At 35.9% G+C, this 25,200-nt stretch overlaps 1 protein-coding gene across 4 annotated transcripts; it reads right to left on the bottom strand.

The window, feature by feature from the left end:
- Nucleotides 1-559: 559 nt before the first annotated feature.
- On the bottom strand, nt 560-24,192 carry LOC123503537 (growth factor receptor-bound protein 2). Of its 4 annotated transcripts, none has more exons than XM_045253381.1 (7): nt 24,028-24,189; nt 18,725-18,802; nt 17,013-17,100; nt 16,754-16,851; nt 13,572-13,691; nt 3,504-3,669; nt 560-2,536 (listed from the first exon to the last, which is right to left on the bottom strand). In XM_045253381.1, the coding sequence occupies exons 3-7, from the start codon at nt 17,088-17,090 to the stop codon at nt 2,363-2,365; spliced, it is 636 nt and encodes a 211-aa protein (XP_045109316.1). In that variant the 5' UTR covers nt 17,091-17,100; nt 18,725-18,802; nt 24,028-24,189; the 3' UTR covers nt 560-2,362. The 4 variants fall into 4 exon arrangements, with proteins under 4 accessions (XP_045109316.1, XP_045109318.1, XP_045109319.1 ...); XM_045253383.1 differs by lacking the exon at nt 24,028-24,189 and adding an exon at nt 23,938-23,959; XM_045253384.1 differs by lacking the exon at nt 13,572-13,691 and having other exon boundaries at nt 24,028-24,192.
- Between the last annotated feature and the right edge of the window lie 1,008 nt (nt 24,193-25,200).

The following is a 25,200-nucleotide window of genomic DNA, read 5'->3' as shown; positions in this document are numbered from 1 at the left end:
CACCACTGTTTATTGCCATTTGAACTTTTCAACACTTATGACATTACCCTACTTTGCCTTATGATATGGCAGAAATGTTTGTCAACAGACACTGCTCAAACCTGTGGATGCACCCCTTCAAGCCTTCAGAGTTGCAGTTTAAGTCCTTTATCTATGTCAATGCTTCCTCTCTTCATTCAGCTGTCTGGATCTTTTTTGTTTTTTTGTTTTTTTCTTAGAACAGCCTTCCTATTCACTATTATGTGGTCTTACGCCTTACCTTGCAGGTTTATCAGTGAAAGAGGATCCTGGACTGCAGTTACTGGATTTTACATGGGAAAATCAAGTTTGCTACATGAATAACAAACACTGTCTGTATTTAATTTCTGATCCATTCTAGGGATATCTATATTTGACAACAGCATGGATTATCAGTCCATGGTAAGGGAAAAAAAGATCAATATAAATTACTTAACAGTAAGTTTTCCTATAATGTGTAGTGGACAAATTTTTTTTTAAGGAAATATGGAAATTGAAATTTCATTAGGAATAAGGTTTTCTTTAAAAATTAAAATTTCAGTACCAGTGGTGCATTTAAAATTTAGGAAAATAATAATTACAAGTACAGTTTCATAGACCTGATATCATATGCATGTCCATTATAAAATCTATCAATAAATTACCAAAGCTCTTCAGTCACATATATGTTTATTTTCTTATTCTTCCAAGTGTTTCATGGATAGTTATTATGTAAAATGGTTACTGTAATTTTCAATATATATATATGTCACAAAAAATAGTTTTGAACACCTGGGTTAAATTTATGCACCCAAGATAAATTATATAGCTATCTTAAACTTTTATGCAAAAATTAAAATCTTTCAATGCAACAAAAACATAGTACATTATTCAGCATTACTAAACATAGGCTAAACAATCCACACATTGAAAGAACGTACTAGGAACAAACACTATTTACGTTGGGTGCTTTGAGCTATGGGACACGTCTAAAGCATGCACAGCAGATATTACTGAAAGTAATTCTTTTAATACTTTCTTCTCATCAAGATATGATACCATTTATGGTTATTGAAAAAAATAAAATAATAATAAAAATAAAAATAAAAATTCATGTTGAACAAAATGTTTTCTGAACTGCATTTCTACATCAACTTACTGCTGAGCATACTTTGAAACACTGCCCCCAAAATCTCTAAGCAAAATAGCCTCGTGTCATTTACTTAAATGTGGAAGAATGGCTTCAGCAGATATCTACTTCACCAAATGTATGTATGTAGTTAAGTAATACAAATTTCATACTTCAAATTATACAACTACTTTATCGACATGAAACAGATTGTGTTATCAACAATAAGCATTTGGTTTAAAGTAATTTATTTAGCTAAGTATTAAAAATAGAGGAAAGGAAGTAATAAAAGCCTCACAACCTCTACCTCCCCTGCTGAGTTACTCTTGCACTCCACCATTTCAACTCACATCCAGTAAGAAACCAATTGTTTGGAGTTTCATCTGTACATATACACATATTTGCATTCTATATACTGTACTCATCAGAATTCATCAGTATAAAAATTGTGATTGCCACAGTTTGGAGGAATTCAAATTCATTGTTAATTTTTCTCTAGAAGGATGACCAACTTCACCTGAATTCAAGAACACATTGTGCAAAATCAATAAGAAAATTCACTTTGATTACTTAGATTCTTAGATTCAGGTAATGAGAGCCTTCTCTGCTTAACCATAATTTCTAGGGCTAAACAGGCTAACAAACATATATGCATTTCTTTCCAATATTTCAAGTTAATATGTTAATAGTAAAAGAAGAGTGAACAGTTTGTGAATTTCAAAAACCAGTTGATGTTTCATAGGTATACAATGCAAACTGCAACACATACCCTCTTACTCCAACCCAAAGACAATTACAAAAGTCTGCATTGAATTGTGAGCTTGTGGCAAGAATAAGACACTTTTTGAAGAACATCTCCTGGTAAAACACTGCGAAGAATGAAAAGTATGAAATGGCACCAATAATGTAACAAAACATATGGTTGGCTTTACTTAACAGTAAGAGAACCACTTCAAAATTATCTCAGGAAATACTGAGATGAATGCCACAGGAAAGAGTACCATGAATGTACTATTAGTGGCTTGCCATCTATCACCTTTCTCAGTCTCTTGCTACTCGAGCAGTGGGTTCCCTGACCATGAGAGCCTGTTCTTTTAAAATCCCATTCAGTCTCTCTAGATACAGTCTAGAATAATCTGACCAAACTAGGTAGAACATCCTTAATGAACAAGGGACACACGACTGAAAAAGGCTGAAGATAAAATTTAAGAGTTAGGAGATGAAGGGGGCATTTACCTATGTATGATAAGGTGCAACATAAGTAGCAGGAAAAAGACCCTTTCGATTCCCCATTTCACCAGTCCACCAGTGTTGGTCTGATCGATCTGTTACAGTGATGACATCTCCTCGCTTGAATTCTAATTCTCCGTGTTCTTGAGGAGTGAAGTCATACAGTGCCTGCACTAAAAACTGAAATAAAAAGGAGTAGTCAGTCAAATGAAACCTACTACCAGTTCTTGTACTTACTATATAATTCATATATACAGGCAGAACTAGCAACTTAATCAAATCAGTACACTGTAACACCAACTAAATACAATGTTTAGTAAAAAAATAATTTTAGGTCAAATTCCTGTTGTTTTGAGAAATGATGCAGTGAATTGCTTAGGAATTGACAAAAGAGAAATGAAAGATATCTTTGAGGCATATCAAGGATAGTATAGAGCAGGAAATATTGACAGCCAAGATTTGAAGTATTTTTATCATTTGTACCACATTTAACTTCAGGAAAAACAAAAGAAGGATTTCTTATACTGATGTGTACATGTATTTCCTGATATACATAATTACTATTATTATTATTTTTTTTTTTTTATGTTATGGCCTATTAACACTTATGGGTATACTTGAAGAGCATGGGAAGCACTGTTCAGCTTCCACCCATTAGTGGCGCAGGTAGTTTTATTTATAGTGGTACCCATATTAGGGGCCATACCACCCCCTAAGTGCATTTTTAGTGAAACCACCTAGAACCTGGGTGACATGTAAGTAACTTTAAATGACTCGACAAATTACAAAGTTTAAAAGGCGGTACATGGTGAGATTCAAACCTACGCATGGACATCTGCCCAATCTCACACTCACCATCTTATCCACTATGCCACCACTGTTACACAATATTTCACTTTTACAATATTCATTATTACAACCCTATTTCTGCTAAACAAACTGTTATTTTGCTTTTACGATATCCCATGTACACACTCATATTGGTTAAGATGATAAAGAGCTTTATGGATGTTGTTTTAGTAAAGAAGTGAAACTTCTAGTTGAGATTTTTAGTCAAGTAGTCCAAGTATGCAAAGTAGAGAAAAGAGGGCATACTAAATACAAGATTCAGAATGTATCAGTAGCATTAAACCACAACTATACATACCTCTTCAGGAGTCATGTCTTTGAGCTTGATGTCATGTGAGCGGGACACAGAGGCAGATCGATGGTATTCGACCAGTTCGTTTAAGGAGTTGAATTTTACAACCCAGAGGAAAAACTTTCCTTGTGCATCTCTTAGGACCTTAAAGTGTTGAACACCATCACCACATCTTGAGGAAAATGAAAATGGAATAAATTAATCAATAAATACATATAATGGCAAAGTAAGAGCATACAAATATATGGGGAAGATATAAATCTACATTGGTTAGAAAACATGAGAATCTGGTCTTTCTAATAAACCAAATGTTTATTTACTCTAAATGGTATTTGTTTAGGTAGTCATATACTATTTATACATTCTTTTCTACTTGTTAGGGCATGTATAAAACTATTTTATCTGTTCATGATCAATTGCTCGTTGTAACAATTATATAATATGATTACATCCCTCTTCCATCCTCATAACTCAAATTTCACCTTGTGCAATCTTCATTAGCTATTCAATCTTTCCAAATTTTTTTTTTTATCACCAGGTTATAAAATGCATAAAAATACCAAGTGTTAAAATCAAACATAAAAGAAACAAAAATAAGGTAAAGTTCAAATAAAAAAAAAGGTAAAAACAAAAATCAAATGAATGAGGTTGGAATTTAAATATACCAAAGGAAATTACTTCCAATTTTCCTGGGCATTTTTGGCTGGAAAATGAGAAGGAATAACTGCCACCAAAGCAGGCCCAGATGACATTAGATTTATAGTACCAATAGTAATTAGTGACATCTAAAAGTCCCACAACAAAAGCAATACCAACACTACACCACGGCTGCTTCAATTCACCCGTCATGGATTTCTCCAAAGAATACTACTGCACTCACTCAACTTCAAATTCTGATCACAGGGCTATCAGGATCTTTTTATCTATTTTTTTTTTAATAATTAAACAGTAAACAAAACTCTTCAATTAAAATTAAAATGACATCTCTACCTTTTCTCTCATTAAGTATATTAGGCCAGCCACTTACACTATTCATCTTTTCTGCAAATATCCTGGTTTATTTAAGTAAGTCAATATCAACAACAAAAAAGAGCATCCAATTATCAGTGCTGTGCAATGTTTACAGGATGCTGCTCAGACCCATCACCTGACATCCCAGGTGGAAAAGATTTTAAAAGCCTGTTGGGCATTATTTGACTTTGAAAAACATGGTTCTCTCTTTTCAGCATGATACAATTTCTTTCCCAGCAGATTCAGCAATTCAGTATAGGGAATGTTACTACTATTTACATTACACAAGACAGCTCAATTTGAATTATTCAGTAAATTAAACATCATTCTGAATGTCAGAGATGCTATTTAAGAATCCTTCTGAATGCAAAACTGTCATCACATCTTTATGAATTTTGAAGTAAAAAGAAATAACACTTCTGTAAAAATGCATAAATAAGTAGGCCATGTAAATGGGGTTTCTGACCCACCTTAGGTGTTACAATATAAAAATCATTATCCCTCTTACCTATTCATTTATCTATTATTGTATATCTGTGTGTAAGAGACAGCTCACCAGTATTGAAGGAATGCAGATGACAATGGAGAATTCAGCACAAAACATTCTTAATGAGAATAGTTTGGATTTGGCATGGAACTTGTAAATTATGAATTTCAAGTGGTATGAATCTGACAACACTGCTATACCTCTCAATAAGCAGCAGCCAGTTTTCTGGGGCTTTTCAATGACTACAAGAGTCAAAATCTAAGCATACCTACCCACTTCGAGAAGTATGCTGTGGATTGCACTGGGGATGTGAGTCTGTGACAAGAAAGATAACATAATTTATATATCTTCTAATATCCTAATCTGTTACAATTTCTTAAAATTCTGTAACATAGCTGCCACACACTGCTCTTGGTAAAAGACTATCCATTGTAAAGCTTTTTTTCCCCCCATTTCAAGCAGGGACAAGGTGTCAAGGGCCTGCTTTAGTCGTTTGGTACCTGAGAGATCCAAAAACCAAACCATCCTCATGCTGCATCAAGACTGCTCCTGAATTAACATAAGGAAGATACAAATACATGATTTGTGTGATTTGTTCTGACATCTTAGAACCATTTTATAAATAACACAAAATAAAATAAAAACAAAAATAAAAATAAATTAATCAATTAATTAATAAACTTTTTTTATTTATCTATTTATTTATTTTATTTTATTTTATTTTATTTTTTTATTTTTTTTGCAAGAAATAGTTTCCTTTTTCAAGCTGCTCACTGAAGATGCAAAAAATACATCTAAACTGTGTTAATAAAATTGCCTGAAGAGTATCTAGAACTCTAGGCAGTGCCTTTCATATAAGGAAACCAATATAACTGGTACCTTTAACTGACTGCATTCATAACTGGAAGATTGTAAAAATCTACTTTCAAGAATATCAAAGACATTCAATCCCATTAACAATAGCAGCAGGCACCATGTATGAGGCATCTAGAATCACAACATTGTAAGCAATAAATAAATAAATAAATAAATAAATTTATTTTCTTTTATATATATATATATATATATATATATATATATATATATATATATATATATATATATATATATATATATATATATATATATAAACACTGTCTAAAGTTTGTTGCCACAAGATAACTACAAAAGGTGCATTAGTGTCTTTAGCTGTTTTTACAGTAGTTTCATTATATTCAGCATCTGTACACCTGCAGTGGTGCAACAACAGAGTACATTGCAATACTTTCAAAGGCATCAACATTTTAGAATAACATCACTGATAAAGCTTTCATGACACACTAGCCAATACACTAATGAAGGAAAGCAATGCAGATGTTACTAAAAGGAGTATTGTTTTCCTTATCTCAGCACCAAAAATTCATTAATTATCAATCAATGAAACTTGTTAAACCATTTACTATCATATAGAAGCAAAATCCTTTATGCACACTGATTTCTCCAGTGTTATAACTAACATAACCCTTCCCTGTCACCCAAATACTTTGCTTTCCATACTTTCCACTCACTCATGTTACTCTCTCTTTTTCAAACAACAGTGAGGCTTCTTTTTCCTTCTCTCTTCATCACCAGAAGAGACTACTATATACAGGCAACCCCCATTTAACGAAGGTTCACACAAAGAAATTTCACTACAATGAAGATTTCGTTTTACTACCATCTGCTTGTTTAACGAACACCAAACTCGCTTCAACGAAGTTTTATCCAGGTAATTTTTTCTACATTTGAAAGCCCCACCGTATCATGCAAGCTGACAGGCTTTTAAATACACCAGGAACTGCTGGTACTAAGGCCTGCCTCAGGAGAAATCCTGAGATACCTGTAGAATAAAGATCAAGATCAAGCCTCTAGTGGACAACACAGGCGCTGCCGATACAAAGGCCTGACTCAGAAGAAATTCTGCGTCACCTGTAGCATCAAGATCACGCGCACCACTCACTCCCCAGTCAAAACATAACAGCATCACCAGCAGCTCATCTTCCCTAGTTCAACTTACCACCAAAACGCCCTGCAATGTGGCCTAACGTTCCTAAGAAGACCAGGAAGTGTCTTACTCTCGAAGTGAAGCTGGGTATTATTCACAGACAAGAGAGAGGCCAGAAAACTAATAACATTGCTTGCCACCATCTTGACTCCATCTACTGTCTACTATTTTCAAGTCAGCAGACTCTATTAAGAAGGCTGGTGAGACCGCATCTTCCTTGAAAGCTAAAAGAACCACCTGAACTCGTGACTCTACAATGGATAAAATGGAAAGCCTTGTGGAAATGTGGTACATAAGTTGTGTATGCGGTACAATGATGCGCACTTTGTTTACATTCCACAGGTTGCTGGTTAGTGTATTTCCCGTTTCACTCTCCCTCCTTTCATAATGTTAAGATCATCAACATTATAAAATTACGTACATACATACATTAGTGTACATTATAATGACTTAAATTAAATTACCTAAATGTTTAACTTCATAATTTTTACTTTCATTAAACCTTTTACTGTACTATGATGCACTCTTGCTTTGCTTACTCTCAATGGAAGTTCAAATCAGGGGTTAAACCTGTTATAATCGGTTCGCTTAACGAAGCTTCGCTTAACGAAGTGTTTTTTAGGAACGTAACCCCTTCGTTAAGCGGGGGTTGCCTGTACTTAATACTACTCATGGTGAATAGAATTCATGAAATATACAAGACAGCCTACTAGAAGAATATGAGAAGTACTGTTCAGCTCCCACCCATTAGCAGAGCAGGCAATCTTATTTATAGTGGTACCCATATTAGGGCCCATATCACCACCTAAGCGCATCTTTTGTGTAAGGCAATTACACCTCTATCTAGAACCTGTGTACCATGGTAACATGTAGCTAACTTTAAGAGGCTGTCGCCAATTTCACTCTTGCACGGAACATAACAATGCAATCTACTTCTTTGGTTAGCTTCTGAATAAATCCCTTACATAATGATATATAATTAATGTTGTGCCTAAGTAAATTACACAAATCACTTTTAAAGCAACAAAATATTCATGCAAATTTAATGCACTACTTTCGTTTCCTTTCTTTATCGAGTCCATCTTAATGTAAAAATTACTTAAAGTTCTCTAACAACCCAGTGATTAAGAGAGAAAAATATAGTAACAAATGTTTGAAACTATATATAGCTACTTCAGTCACTAGGAAAAAATAAAAACAAATTTCTTCTTTACAACAAAACAAAGATCACTCATTTTAATAAAAAACTAACAAAGTTATAGGCTTTTGAATGGGGAAAAAACCCAGTTTTTCAGGAGAGGTCTTTTAAGTGTAAAGATCCCATGACCATCCTTTAAACACACATTCCTTGGTAATCTTGGACTAAACATATTCTCCTTCCTCTTCACCACTACCTCATATTTACTGTCATGCTTCTAAGAATGTGAGAGGTAGTGATACTGCTGGTGTAAATCCAAGGATGTCACCTATGTAGCTAGCCAATGTAGTGAAGATTCTCATAAGATTGCAACTTCCCAGAGAGTAGATTTTGCTTGTTAGCATTTTTGTACTTGTACCAAATGCTTTATCATTGAATGGAGAACAACATGGCAATCCAAAAGGCCATTTTAGGGAAGTCCAGAGACCGTAGGTAGGAAGAAAGTGTATTTCGGTAATGAGCAATACATAAACCTTTCCCTAGTGAAGTCCACAGACCACTGACTTGCTGATGACAATATTCTACTGGCTCAGGCCACTGAGTTAGGCTGCTAAACACTACCAGAAAATAATTACTCATTTCCAATACAAAAGAAACACATAGGTTCTAATTCAATGACCAATAAAAAAGCATTACCAGGTTGCCAATGATCGCAATACTTTTATCTATTTTCCTGATAAAAACCAATTAAGAAAAAAGATATCACCATGAAAGTTTGAGAGTGTGTTACCAACACCATATTCATATTTTAGAAAGAGGAAAATATTTTTCCCCAAATTTTTGGAAAAAAATATTAAATCTGTGGGGATGCCTCCTTAAACCACTTGATAAATGAGTTTCAAAATGGCACATGGTGGGATTTGAACCTACACAAGGATGTCTGCCTGATCCCACACTCACCACCTTATTCACTAAGCCACTGCCTCCCTAGGACATGTTGCACGATGGTGCATTCATTAAACCAGCAATGGTTAGCAATGCTGTTATCACAACTATCAACAAACTGCTCCTAACTGGGTAACAACAAGTAGGATTTCTTTTCTCCTTTCATAAATGCAGGCTAGAAGGTATACTGTATAAGTGCCTGACTCTCACTTTCTGATCAACCAATGTGGCCGTGTAGACAACATGTGTTAGACTTGCACTATTGTGAATGGCCAGTATTAACCTGTGTTACTAATAGTTCCATGATGCTGGCACTCCATTGAGAGAAGAGCTTAATAACAGCAAGAACCAGTAATCTATACTTGGTACAAGGAGAATTACCATTTTGCTGAAATCATACAAAACAAAGCTAACAAGACAAGCTTTGGTGAGGTTTGTGAGGTGCCTGGTACCAGTAATTTGCAATGTTGTGATTCAAGATGCCTCATATAGTCTTTGTTTATGTAAAGTCTGCCCACTTATCTGCCCATATAAATGGCATTCCCAGTGTATAAATGAGGCTTCTAATGATGTTAAGCTACACCATTATACTATGATGAATAAATTCTTGGTACAAAAAGCAGGCACCTATTACAAACAAATTTTCTTTAAATTGATGTATGTGATTACTTGCATACATGTATGGTAATATTTTTATATCTTGCTTCAAAACATCAAGGGCAGCACAACTGTGGGCTGCCTTGGGCACTAGGCAAACATCTTAACCACATGCCGCTAGTCAGTGTGTGTGTGTGTGTGTGTGTGTGTGTGTGTGTGTGTGTGTGTGTGTGTGTGTGTGTGTGTGTGTGTGTGTGTGTGTGTGTGTGTGTGTGTAATTCACCTCTGTTGCCTCCTGGTCACCTAGCCAGTCTTCCCCATTACGGAGCGAGCTCAGAGCTCATAGACCGATCTTCAGGTAGGACTGAGACCACAACACACTCCACACACCGGGAAAGCGAGGCCACAACCCCTCGAGTTACATCCCATACCTATTTACTGCTAGGTGAACAGGAGCCACACATTACGAGGCTTGCCCATTTGCCTCGCCGCCCTGGGACTCGAACCCAGCCCTCTCGATTGTGAGTCAAGCGTGTGTATTTACCTAGTATTTACCTAGTTGTAGTTTTACAGGGCCTAGGCTTTATGCTCGTGTGGCCCCATCTCCATATCTACACTTATCCAATCTTACTTTAAAAGTGTGCACACTCGTTGCAGACACTACTTCTTCATCTAAACTGTTCCACGTCTCAATACATCTATGCGGGAAACTATATTTTTTAATATCTCTCAGACATCTTCCCTTTCTCAGCTTTTTACTATGCGATCTTGTGCTTCGGATGTCATATTCTTCTCTCAGGATCAGTTTCTCATTATCCACTTGGTCCATTCCGTTGATCAATTTATAGACTTGTATCAGGTCTCCTCTCTCCTTCTTTGTTCCAAGGTTGGTAGATCCATAGCCTTTAGTCTCTCCTCATATGTCATCCCTTCAAGTTCTGGGACCATTCTTGTAGCCATTTTTTGTAGCCTCTCCAATTTCCTTATGTGTTTCTTTTATGAGGGGTCCACACTACTCCTGCATATTCCAATCTGGGTCTTATTATAGTATTTATCAATTTCTTCATCATTTCTTTGTCCATGTAGTGAAATGCTACTCCAATATTCCTTAGCAAATTATATGTTTCTCTAAAAATTCTATCAATATGGCTTACTGGTTGATTGTTTTCTTCCATCGTCACTCCTAAGTCCTTTTCCTTTTGACTTTCTCCAGTTCTACTCCATCTCCCATCTTATAGATTCCCACAGGTCGTCTTTCACTCTTTCCCATTTCCATGACATGGCTTTTGTTCACATTGAATTCCATTTCCCACTTCTTACTCCATTCCCAGATCTTATTTAGGTCTTCTTGCAGTATTTCACAATCCTCCTTTTGCTTTATAACTCTGCACAGTTTCGTATCATCCGCAAACAAATTTATGTAGCTGTTCACTCCTTCTGGCATGTCGTTAATATAAATGAGGAAAAGTATTGGTGCCAATACTGACCCCTGTGGCACTCCGCTTTCTACTGCTCTCCACTTGGACTTCATATCTTTAACTACTGTCCTTATTTCTCTCCCCCTCAAATAATTTTCTATCCATCTCAATGTGCTTCCTTTTAAGCCACCCTTCTCCTCTAACTTCCACAGTAATCTTGCATGTGGCACTTTGTCAAACGCCTTTTTAAATCCAAATAGATGCAGTCAACCCATCCTCTCTCTCTTGTACTCTATCAACTATTCTAGAATAGAAACTCAATAAATTAGTTACACAAGACCGTCCTTTTCTAAAACCAAATTGGCTATTTGATATTAATTTGTTGTCTTCAAGGAACTCGATCCATTGTTTCTTTATTATTCTTTCACACATCTTGCATATTACACTAGTTAGTGATACCGGTCTGTAATTTAAAGGTTCTTCTTTCCTTCCACTCTTATATATGGGAACCACCTCAGCTCTTTTCCATTCTACTGGCACTGTTCCATTTTCTATTGAGCATTTTATGATGTTGTATATAGGACTTGCTAGTTCTTCCCTACATTCTTTCAGTATTCTGCCTGAGACTTCATCCGGTCCCATTGCCTTCTCTTCATCCAGTTCCTTCATTAACTCTTTTATTTCAAGCTTGGTTACTTTAATCTCTTTCATATAGATTGTCTCTCTATTACCCTGTGGCCTCTCAAATTTGGATTCTTTAGTAAAGACCTCCTGGAATTTTTATTTAATAGTTCTGCCATACTTTTGGGTCTTCCACCATCCCGTTCTCTCCTTTTAACCTTTCTATTGTTTCTTTTTGCCTAATTTTTCCATTTATGAATCTATAGAACAATTTTGGTTGCTCCTTACATTTTTCGACAATATCTTTTTCAAAGTTCTTTTCCTCTTCCTTCCTCACCTTAACATATTCATTTCTCGCTGCCTTGAAGTTTTCCTTGTTTGTTGGATTCTATTTCTCCTCCACCTTTTCCATGCTCCATCTCTTTTCTCCTTTGCCCTAGCACACCTTGCATTAAACCAATCTTTCTTTCCTTCTTCTTTTGGTCTATATTTTGGGACATATTCCCTGACTCCTGTTTTGTATATTTCCAAAAATAAGTTATATTTGTCTTGCATTGTCTCTGAGTTTTCCATCTCCTCCCAGTCTACGTTTTAAAATAGTTCTTGAGATTCTCAATATCAGCCTTTCTGTAATTTAATCGGTCTCCTTTGTATGAATCGTCTCTATCTTCCTTTCCTTCTTCTATATCTATTTCTAATATTGCATGGTCACTCTTTCCCAATGGGCACTTATATCTTATATCATCATTCATTTGTATACCCCTTGTAAAAACTAGGTCCAATCTCGCCGGCTCATCGTTTCCTCTGAATCTTGTGCATTCCTTTACTCTCTGGTCCATCATATTGTCTATCATTAGGTTCAAGAATCTTTCTCCCCAGGCTTCTTCCCCCATACCACTTTCATAATTTTCCCAGTCCACTTCTTTACAGTTGAAATCTCCTACTAATATCACTTTTCTCCTTCTCCTGTGTGTGTGTGTGTGTGTGTGTGTGTGTGTGTGTGTGTGTGTGTGTGTGTGTGTGTGTGTGTGTGTGTGTGTGTGTGTGTAATTCACCTCAGTTGCCTGCTGGTCACCCAGCCAGTTTTCCCCATTACAGAGCGAGCTCAGAGCTCATAGACCGATCTTTGGGTAGAACTGAGACCACAACACACTCCACACACCGGGAAAGCGAGGCCACAACCCCTCGAGTTACATCCCGTACCTATTCACTGCTAGGTGAACAGGAGCCAAACATTAAGAGGCTTGCCCATTTGCCTCGCCGCTTACCAGGACTCAAACCTAGCCCTCTCGATTGTGAGCCGAGCATGCTAACCACTACACTACGCAGTGTGTGTGTGTGTGTGTGTGTGTGTGTGTGTGTGTGTGTGTGTGTGTGTGTGTGTGTGTGTGTGTGTGTGTGTGTGTGTGTGTGTGTGTGTGTGTGTGTGTGTCTGTGTGTGTGTTTCACTGTTTGATCTGCTGCAGTCTCTGACGAGACAGCCAGACGTTACCCTACGGAACAAGCTCAGAGCTCATTATTTCCGATCTTCGGATAGGCCTGAGACCAGGCACACACCACACACCGGGACAACAAGGTCACAACTCCTCGATTTACATCCCATACCTACTCACTGCTAGGTGAACAGGGGCTACACGTGAAAGGAAACACACCCAAATATCTCCACCCGGCCGGGGAATCGAACCTTGGTCCTCTGGCTTGTGAAGCCAGCGCTCTAACCACTGAGCTACCGGGTGTGTGTGTGTGTGTGTGTGTGTGTGTGTGTGTGTGTGTGTGTGTGTGTGTGTGTGTGTGTGTGTGTTAATATAAGGTTTTACATTCCAACTAAACTTACTTGACTGAGAGAGAAAAATCTCCTGGAGAACTTTCACTGACTCTTATAAGAAATGCTCCTTCATGCTTATTATGTAAGAGTTTTTCTGCATCAGCTCTTGTTATCCTGCCATAATACCACCTGTTGAATAAAGTAAAAATATTAATCAAAATAAATTAACAAACAATTTCATGCTATTTTTATACTATATACTGATCCTTGGAATAAAACCTACAGGCTGAAGAAAAATTAAAATAAGATAAGAAAAATAATCTGCCAATAATATTGGGAAGTAGGATTTGATACCCTATGTTGGTAGTACTATCACCTGTAAAGTCAATATGTAGCTGTAAGATCATGAAAATACACTTAATGTAGCTATAATACAGAAGGCAAACAAAGATAAATATAAGGTGGTCATTGAGACCAGATGTGGTTGATATTAAGATTCCTACAAGGACCTTGAGTAAGTGCTGAATTCTATGAATTTGAAAAGGGAATCTGAAAATAACCTCTATGGGGAAAATCTAAGTACAGTAAGGCCCTGCACTTGGCGAATTAATTAGACTGGTGAAACTACCGCCAAATGTGAATTTTGCCAAACACAAGTTCTTTATACCATATAAATTGCCTAAAAAATGCCTCAATCAGTCTTTGGTCATTGCCATTTTGACACCTAAAATACCATCTTTCAAGCTGAAACACACGTACAAAACAGACCATTTGTGTTGCTTTCCTCATCTGCACTCCCGTTTTTACACCCGTTTCCCTCGCCCACTTTCGTCCTTGCCCCCACCACCATTGTCCTTACCCCGACCGGTGGTACTACCTGTTGCGCTGGTAGAGGCCATGTTGGCGGTAAATCGCCAGAATTCGTTCCCACACTAGCAGAACAGAGGGTAGCACAAACAAAATGGCTGAAGGGGACTCTCACACTGAGAGTTCTAATAGGTTTTGAGAGAGGTCTGACGTCACAAGGGAGCCCCGTGGTTCGCTGTGCGGCCACCAGGGGACTGCCAAGTTTGAATTCAAATCACTAAGCGTGCACTCGGTGGTCCGTGACCATCCTACCGCCAAAAATTAATTTCGCCAAGCTGAGATTCGCCAAGTGCAGGGACTTACTGTACAGGGATTTCTCAATTTATGCGAGGGATACATTCCTGAAGGGATCACGTAATGTGAAAATCGCATAAAATGAACTTGATTATTGAACTCAACTGTGTACTGTTTATACTGTTTGAGGTTCTAATATATATATATATATATATATATATATATATATATATATATATGAGCCAAAACCATTTTCTCCATGGAAATCAACGTAAAATAGATTAATCAGTTCCTAAACGGGAAACTGACAGCTGCATCTCAGAGAGCAGCTTGGTATGCACCCTGCGGTCCCTGCAACATGTATCCTCTAACAAACACTTTTGTGCACCTCTCAGCTGCAATAAACAAAGAATGATCATTGCTAACTAACAGGAAGATGGTATACACCGACATTCCTAACGATGTATATTATGTATTATTAGCTGTCCTGGAGGTGAAGAGCTCCTGTGCTACAATCAGCTGTTATGTCAATATGGTGGTAGGGATGTGCACTGGAATCCAGTGTACTGGAATACTGGTATCTTAGTCTCACTATTAACAGTGGAGCCCATTTCAAGCCAAGCTTTATGGGCACTGCAGAAAGGGAGAGCGTTTTAGCTGGGAGAACACCTAGTGGCCATACACAAAACTGAACCAGCCACACAACTTGATTTTCTTAATAATCCACATAAAAAAATTACTAAATTTTTTATCTTGTGTTATTTTGAAATGGTATAATCTGAACACATATAAATTGAGAAATACCTGTACCTTAGTTTCAATGTGTGCAGCCAACGATGGAAGTAATAAAACTAGGCAAGATGTGCTGCACTACGGATAAATTGCACATGCAATTATTTAAAAAACATAATACAGAATGAAAAAAAAAAAAAAAAAAAACAAAGATTTAACATCTAAGATACTTCTCATACACAGTGGACCTCCCAAGCCTCAAACTCACCGTACCTTGCACAATCTGGATTCTGACCAAATGGTTTAATAAGTCAACCAACGACCAGATCTAGACCAAATGACACTGGCTAACGGAGGATGAGCAGCATCAGTTGCATGTCTCTGTTTGTTATGGTTGGGCAGTCACTGTGGCTAAGTTGACCATTAGTGCTATCAAAGTAACTGATGTTGGCAAAGGATCTTCTTTAGTGTCTAAGCAAAGACTACATCACTGGATTCAAAACTAGTTGAGACTGCAAGATCTGTTGTGCTCTGTCTATCCATGTAATTATGTACAGTAAACCCTCAATATAATGGACGACATGAGGACACAGGTCTGTCATTATATCCGAAGATCCGTTATAACTGAGGATCTGTTCTATCCAATGGAAATACCGAACAAATCTGTTATATTCCAAAGTTTGTCCAGTGGCAGCACACCCACTCCCAACCACAAGGCAATTGAGCCACGACACCACGGCGTCCTCTATTTATATCCACTGCCACCCCGCTCCTGCACCACGCCACATGGAGTTCGTGCGACATGTTATGGGACAACACCCTGGCTGTAACAGATGAAAATCCGTTATAGCAAAGGTTTGTCCGGTCAGATTTTTTGTCCGTTATATCCGATATCCAGTACGTCAAGATCCATTATATTGAGGGTTTGCTGTATTGTCATTCTCTCTCCACCATCTACATGCACTATAAAATTAACCACTAAAAGATAAATAATATAAATTTTAGTTCAATTTTCATTTACTTAAATAAGAATCTGAGGTCTTAGAATGAATTAATGCCACTCTATTTGAAACAAAAATCTTTTTATTCTACTTTAATCAAATGCCTTAAAGTGAAGGGTCTGCCAATTAAGTGCAGCTATCATAAAAATTCTTAAGGTATATAGATACTATTTTTTTTTATGTAAGAGGAGAGAGCTGGCTGAGGACAATATAAAGAGTGACATAAAAAATAAATAAATAAATAAAATAATTGAGAAAAAAAGGCCCACTTAGTTGCCAGTCTTCTTGCAGGGCCAAGAGAGTTTGTCAGAAGAGAGCGATAAATCTCTTGAAATCTTCCTCTTAAATAACTCAGATTCTGCATACCCAAACAAGATAAATAACACATTCACACACAAACACGAAAGGAGAACTTACTCATGACTTCTCATTTCAATATAGTTGCTAGGGATGAGTCCATCTTTGCCATCTAATTCTGCTCTATACCAGTTCATGTCATCTTCCATATTCAGCACCTTGGGGAAAAATTTAAATTAGCTTTTTACATTTATCATTATTGCTAAGAGCTTCGGAAAGAAATATTCTGCATGAATGTGATTACAAAACACACTAACTCATAACTAACAATGAGAAATTATTTAAAAAGATAATAACAATAACTACTATGATTCCATACCTTTAAAATCTGCCCTTTTCTAAAACTGAGTTCATCCTCAGCAGTCGCATTGAAGTCATGTTTTGCACCTGCTTCCATGGTGATATATCTGGAATAAGATATTTCTTAATAGTAAAGACAGAATTTAACAACTGGAACATGATAAATACATCTTCATCCTGTGACACATATCTGAAACACAGCTTCACAAACAAATTTCAGTAACTACATACCTAACACCATAAAATGTACCATATACTAATGGAAATATTTTCTCAAATACACAAGTTATTCATTCGGCATTTAAGCTTTACATTCAACTTTGTAGAGCAATATGAAGCAGCAGGTGGCTGTTATGACTAAAAAGTCAAAAGGAAATTGGATAACTGTTTCTATGTCAAGTGGCTAGTTACATCCGTTTTCACAACAAACTCAGCTCAGAACACAATTTCATACCAAACTTGTCAATAAGAACCACAAATACATTGCAACAGCTCCCTCTGAAGTAGGACACACAGGTGTGGTAAACCCTATTCATTCTGAGGAGATCCATGTCCACAAAAGTACCACAAGTATCTGGATGGAAAGTCATTGTGACACATGGAGACAAACTCAATAAACAAGATTGCTAAAGCGGGTATCACACAGGCATTGTTTTCCTGTGACATCTTGTCGTGCGACACAATTTTCAATGAGATTTTGAAGAAGGGAGATTTTGCTCGACGTGGCATCCACTTAAGCTATCAAAAACTCTGGTGGATTTCCTGCAACTAGAAAGTCTTTGGAAGTCTACAGTGAATATATTGTATTAAATATAATACTGTAGTATATTATCACTTAATTGGTGTTAGGTATCACTACTTCATTATAAAAAATCTATCCCTTCATCTTATACAGTATATATACTAATTTAACTGTTAAATAGGATCATGGAACACTGATTGGATTTCATGGTTTGCTTTGGCCCAGAGCGGCAGTACTGTCTTGAATCAAACAAAGAGATCATCAGCTGCTGCATTATCAACCACTTATAAGGGGAAGACAGGTGGAACACACATTGATTGACTTAGTTCAGGACCACTCAACACTTTTGAACACCTAGCATCCCAATTATACTTCCTCATTTTTTGGGCAGAGCAACCTGCTATACTGGCTACTTTTTCTTCTAGCAAACCCTTTTTGTGTCCACATCCTCCTCCTCCTTCTCCTCTACCTCCTTTTCTGTTGCTCTACTCATTCTTCTTCTTGCAAAGTAAGTACACTGACTCCCAATGCTAAAATAGCTTGGTTAATAGTATCCATGCTTGATGATTTCCTCCTTCTGTTGTTTCTTTTAGTAGTCCCGCAGCCACACATGGTGTTGTTGTCTTTCTTGATATGCTGGGTGCTATTATCTCCCATGTTGTATTGTTGAGCATGCTGTCACATGACGCAATATCACAGGAAAAGAACAACCGTGTGATACAAGGTTAAGCCTCTTCACTGGGATACTTCATACTCAACGTATGTCTCCATTCATTCACTAAATAAATAAATAAAAAAAAAGAATCAGCAACACATTAATAAATTACCAATGTTGAACTGAAAAAGAAAAAAAAATTAAAGCAAGTTGTATTCAACACGATAATGCTGATGAAAGTACAATTAATTTTTGTGAACTCAGTACACAAATCTAAATTTTCAAATGGATGTCACCATAATAAAATAAAAGTATGAGGATACATATACACTACCTGAAATAACCTGTAGAGTAGTTATATTTTCTCAACAACTCAATGCTGAATACTGTAGACTCATTTTCACAAAACACACTGAAAGGAAAAAAATTCCTTACCAAAACACTCCAAGTTTAAGCTTCACATAAAGTATAAATATTTACACACACACACACACACACACACACACACACACACATTGGTAGTGCAGTGGTAGTACGCTCAATTCGCTATCAAGAAAGCCTGAGTTCAGTTCCCAGACTAGGTCAGAGGTCATTTGGGAAAGGCTTCTATTCATGTTTGTGGCCCTTGCTCACCTAGCAGTGATCAGGTACCTGGTGTAAATTGGAAGGTGTGACCCACTGCAGGGTAGGAGAAACAAACTCCAAACTCCAAATAAACAAATACAAACAGGGTGGCCTGACCATCCCAGGCCTAGGTCACTAGGCTTAATCTGGCATTACCTAGCAGCCACTCATTGGGATGTCAGATGCCACCATGGGGTTGTGTAGGCTTAAGATGTATGAATGTATGTTAGTATATAAGGATATGTATATAAGTATTATAATATGTAAAAGCTTCAGCTATGTAGCTGCCATTCAAATAAACCAAAATATTGTTATACACACACACACACACACAAGCGCGCGCGTGCCCGGTAGCTCAGTGGTCAGAGCGCTGGCTTCACAAGCCAGAGGACTGGAGTTCGATTCCCTGCCCGGGTGGAGATATTTGGGTGTCTCCTTTCACGTGTAGCCCCTGTTCACCTAGCAGTGAGTAGGTACGGGATGTAAATCGAGGAGTTGTGACCTTGTTGTTCCGGTGTGTGGTGTGTGCCTGGTCTCAGGCCTATCCGAAGATCGGAAATAATGAGCTCTGAGCTCGTTCCGTAGGGTAACGTCTGGCTGTCTCATCAGAGACTGCAGCAGATCAAACAGTGAAACACACACACAGTTAAAACTCTTAACATGAACCATTCAGAATAAGTATGACAAACAAATATATTGTTTTAGTCCTGAACACAAATTCCTTCCAAATACAAATGAGCCACCTTAGCCTGTTTTTATGACACATTTGACAGTAACTAACTATATGGAAGAAGGATATGGGGAAATATGAATAAAAATGTTGAATAATTATCATTTTGGGGCAATATAATCATCAAACAAATCCATGACTAACAGAAAAAATATGTATAACACATGCACACACATACATACACACACACACACACACACACACACACACACACACACACACACACACACACACACACACATGTATATATATATATATATATATATATATATATATATATATATATATATATATATATATATATATATATATATATATATATATATATATATATATATATATATATATATATATATATATATATATATATATATATATATATATATATATATATATATATATATATATATATATATATATATATATATATATATATATATATATATATATATATATATATATATATATATATATATATATATATATATATATATATATATATATATATATATATATATATATATATATATATATATATATATATATATATATATATATATATATATATATATATATATATATATATATATATATATATATATATATATATATATATATATATATATATATATATATATATATATATATATATATATATATATATATATATATATATATATATATATATATATATATATATATATATATATATATATATATATATATATATATATATATATATATATATATATATATATATATATATATATATATATATATATATATATATATATATATATATATATATATATATATATATATATATATATATATATATATATATATATATATATATATATATATATATATATATATATATATATATATATATATATATATATATATATATATATATATATATATATATATATGAATAAAAGTTTATTTAAATATGCTTGTGGCAGATGTCAATTGATGTCATGTTCTAATCTAAACTAAGGCTGTGCATAAGGCTGGTATACACTGCTCAGCATCACATGTGGCACACATACATACATATTGTGACACAACCCTTCTAAGCACCAAATAATCCCTCACCCATGTATGTTCTTTCAGTTTTTATATGATGTCATATGTTAGATCATAAGATTTCCAGGGGTGTTTAGATGACTGATCTAATAATATCTTTTGCAGTACCATTGCATATTGAGTTAGTGTCAGTCACTAAATTAACATTCTGTTCAATGTCAGATTACTGGGGATTCAGGTACATGATCTTATAACTCAGGGAATTTTTAACAAGAAAAATGTTGAGAACCCGTGTTAGATGATTACCACTGCAAGTATAAAACGAGACAAAACTAGACAAGCCCATAGACCCTAATAGTACTAACAGATATATTCATAACATTATATTGTCAGCTATTCATGTCCCTGTTTTACCTCTTAAGAAAACTGTACTAACTTCAAACTTTGATGTGTAGTAGCCCTTTATTTCATGACACAGAACCACTAACTGGTGATCATATAACTAGACTATCTGTGGCAGGCTTGGTAAGATAAGGTTAAATAAGGGTCACTTCCAGGAATGTAGTGCACATCATTTCTGATTCCCCTCACTCTCAAGGTCTCCCTTCTAGGCACATCATCAGTATTCCTGAGCCCATGTACTGTATATGGTCTTGGAATCTGATCAATACCAGAGCAGAGCCACAAACTCATGCATGAGTGTGTTAATGTTATAACATTCTCTGTTTTACAAACATTCATAAATGTTTCTAGTTCATTCATGTTCTACATGATACGTGAAACAATATGATCATGGAAGTACACAACATAAATCTACTTTCTTTCAGCATCAACACAACTCTTTCAGCATCAACACAACCAAGTTATGCCTTGATGGGTCACCTACCACCTACCAATGAGGAAACATGAAAACTCAATCAGTTACACTGAAAATAAAACATTAGCAAGCAGTGACTGAAAAATCACTGGTACAGAATTATATTTGGACATGCATGACTTTTTATCATCATTAGTGTTGGAGTGAATAGAAGCAGCAGTTACATTAAAATCATTGATGAATAATAAGAGAAGAGCATGAGTAACAGGACAAAACCGTGAGGAAAACCACTCTTAGTAGACTTATGAGAAGAAATGTGATGGTCTACAACAGCAACAATAACAGATGGGGATGATAACAAAAGCCTAATGGAGAGGATAGAGTAACAGCTTAAAGTAGGATTAAAAGTTTTGAAAAATTTCAAATATTTGGTATATCACCAAGATAGTTAGTAGGGTGTTGCATCATTTGTTCTATGTCACGGAAAATAGCAAAGTTAAATGGTAGTTCACCAGGTTGGTCAGTGAAGGAAGAGGAAAGCCAAAGTAGGTAGCGAACACTAGTCTCCAAGAAAGGAAATCTCTGGAAAACTAAAGAATTAGAATGTAGCCAAACAATTTTCTAGTCATAGGAGTTAGGCAAGAGAAATAGACCACACACATAAATCTAGTTTTAAGAGTGATTCTGCTGATATCTGATATATTCAAACATTAAACCAAGTCTATCAGCCATTACTCAAAAGTAATTGCAGCAGTGTTGCATCATCAAGCACAACCCAACATTTGCATACCTACTGCTAAAAACTGCACCCTGAAAAGAAATAATTCACTGGTACCAGTGATAACTCAAGCAGTGAATCAGACGAGTAACCAACATCTCACCAGAAAGGCTATGTTGCGTTAGGCTAAAAGTACTTATGGACAATTTTCAGTTTCACCCAATTATTTTTCATGTGGCTTATGTTTCTGGTGAGACATGTATTGAACTGATTCATATTCTATTATCTATATAATTTTTATCGCAAATGGATAGCTTTCAGGTTATGACTCTTTTCGACTTAGCCCAATGATCTTTAGGGGGACCTTTAGAAAATTGCGGGTTTTCAGTGAGAGCATTTAATCCAGTAACATTAGTTGCAGAAGAGGTCAGAAATAAAAGAATAAAAAAAATTAAAAATCTCTAAAAAATACATAAATTATACCTTGACAGCAGCAATCAATGGCTGCCACAAACATTGTTGTGTTATTAGTGGGCAGCATTACCAACAATTCACTAATTTGATTTATTTCCTGTAGTAGACTTTTTTTTTACCCTTTATTTTTATTCTATAATTAGGTTAAGTTTAGGTTATAAGTTCTGAAGATCATTAGGAATAAGACGTAAGCAAAAGTTGAAAAAGAGTCATAACTTAAAAATTATCCACTTACGACAAATGATGTAGAGCATCAATACACATCTCACCAGATGACACATAAGCTAAGTGAGAAAAGTTATATATATATATATATATATATATATATATATATATATATATATATATATATATATATATATACATATATATAGTTGGGGAAATTGAAAATTGAACTTGTTAATCTATTTATTCATTGTTGTTTGTTTTATTTTCTGTAATTTGAATGACTGGCAGTCTTTTAAAAAGCAAAATTATTTTTCATCACATTTCTCCAGCTCAAACATCAAATTTTCTACCAGTGTTCTCTAGACTGCACACTTCTGATGGGAAAGGAGTTTATCTTTGAAACAAAATCTTTGTACAATAGACTGCAAGTATCAGTTTAAAAATATTAAAAACTAATACAAATGCTAGGAGTATTACTTAGTGTCTGTCTGAGGAAGCTTCATGTTCAATCCAAAAATAAGATCTTATTGTTGACACTTCTAGTTGAACAGCCTTGCATTATCACACTGTTTAAATACATACACCTGATCCGAGCAGTAGTTTCTATGAAAGGATCAAAATTGTAAGACGGGCTAAAACAGTAATATAAAATTTAAACTCTTTTCCTATAAGCAATGGTTTCCAGATCTTAGCGCAAGGCAAAGGCCTGGGTGCCAAACACAGAATGGATAAAATGTCTCCGAATAAATCATCCTTACATTCCTAGTGACAAGAGACACAAGCAGACCGAGGAAGGTTAACTCAGCCTTGAGGGGAGGGGAGGACGAGGGTGGGGAAGGAAAGGCAGCTGGAAACCCCACCCCGCCCCGCCCATCCCCGTCCACATCTCCCTTGCCCTAATACTAAGGACATACAGGGAAATTGGAGTGCAATGCCACAGGTGTGGTGATGCACCAAAACTCCCAGGTATTAGTATTAGACTCTCACATCTCGGCTCTCCTGCTTGGTTAGGTGTGCCATTAATACCTCAGTCCTCCGCCCCTCGCACGGTCACACCGCGCCGCCATGGGTACTTGCCTGGCTAGAACTATTACGGCGCGTCGACCTCTTTTTCCAGTATAATGCTTGCGTATGCACAGGTGTTATTTCCTTGCCAAATAAACACTATGAGGTGGTGGACGCCTCGCGCCCTCCCATCACCCTTGCCACTGTACACTGTTGCCGCCACTCACTCCTTCAGAGCACAGTGGTGCCACATTTACTCTGTCCTGACGGCGTGGGTGGTTTTATATATCTGTTTTCCACGTAAATGAAAAATTATTTTGTATGATGTTCTCTGTTTCTTTTATATCGATCAAATAAGGAAATGTAGCCTTGAATTTCACTGTCATCTCAAAATACTGATGACGCCAGTAACACGGCTGTATTTTGTATAGATTTATTATTTGGTGCAATGCACATTTTTTATGTGACATGTTATCACAAGATGAATAATGGTATCTTTTGTAATGAATTACCTACAAAGGTGAATGAAAATTGATACTATGAAAACGCACAAACACTTGATGCAAAACATATCATATATATAAACAATTGGAAATTTTTACTTGTTTCCAAATCAAACAAATGAAGAGAATATTCTATGCCAAATGACTAAATATTTATACCTAAGTCGTTGCTACTTTACTCTGCGCAATGAATGCGCATCAGATTCGTTCTTCGGCTGAAAAGCGGGTTATTTGAATGATACAGAAAGCTATCTTCACGATCTTGCAACAAAAATAGCTTTAATAAGTCAGGGTTTATGCCCAATATCTTAAAAAAAAAATATATATATATATATAGGTCATACTATAAAGATAACATAAATGATCATCTTTATGGCAGCCACGGGTTTGATCTAGTACACTCACAGGGCACATCTCCCCCTGGACTTCTCTCGAGATAAGGATTTCCTGTACAACACAGGGACTATCCTTTACACCACGATGACATACGTCAAGTGACGTAAGTAACAAGTAACAAGCAAGTGTGACAAATATCATACTGCATTGAAACCTTTGAAAAGGCCAACACACACACACACACACACACACACACACACACACACACACACACACACACACACACAGTAATGTATAAAAGTATTGTGCAACATTCCATTTTTTTCGTTTCTTTCAAGTTAAGGAATCTTGATATCATTAGAACCATTGATAATTGGAACAACAACAACAACAACAACAACAACAA

The sequence above is a fragment of the Portunus trituberculatus genome, chromosome 14 (assembly GCF_017591435.1).
Source record: "Portunus trituberculatus isolate SZX2019 chromosome 14, ASM1759143v1, whole genome shotgun sequence".
In the NCBI taxonomy this organism is placed as follows: domain Eukaryota; kingdom Metazoa; phylum Arthropoda; class Malacostraca; order Decapoda; family Portunidae; genus Portunus; species Portunus trituberculatus.
This window is presented reverse-complemented; position numbering and strand designations above follow the sequence as displayed.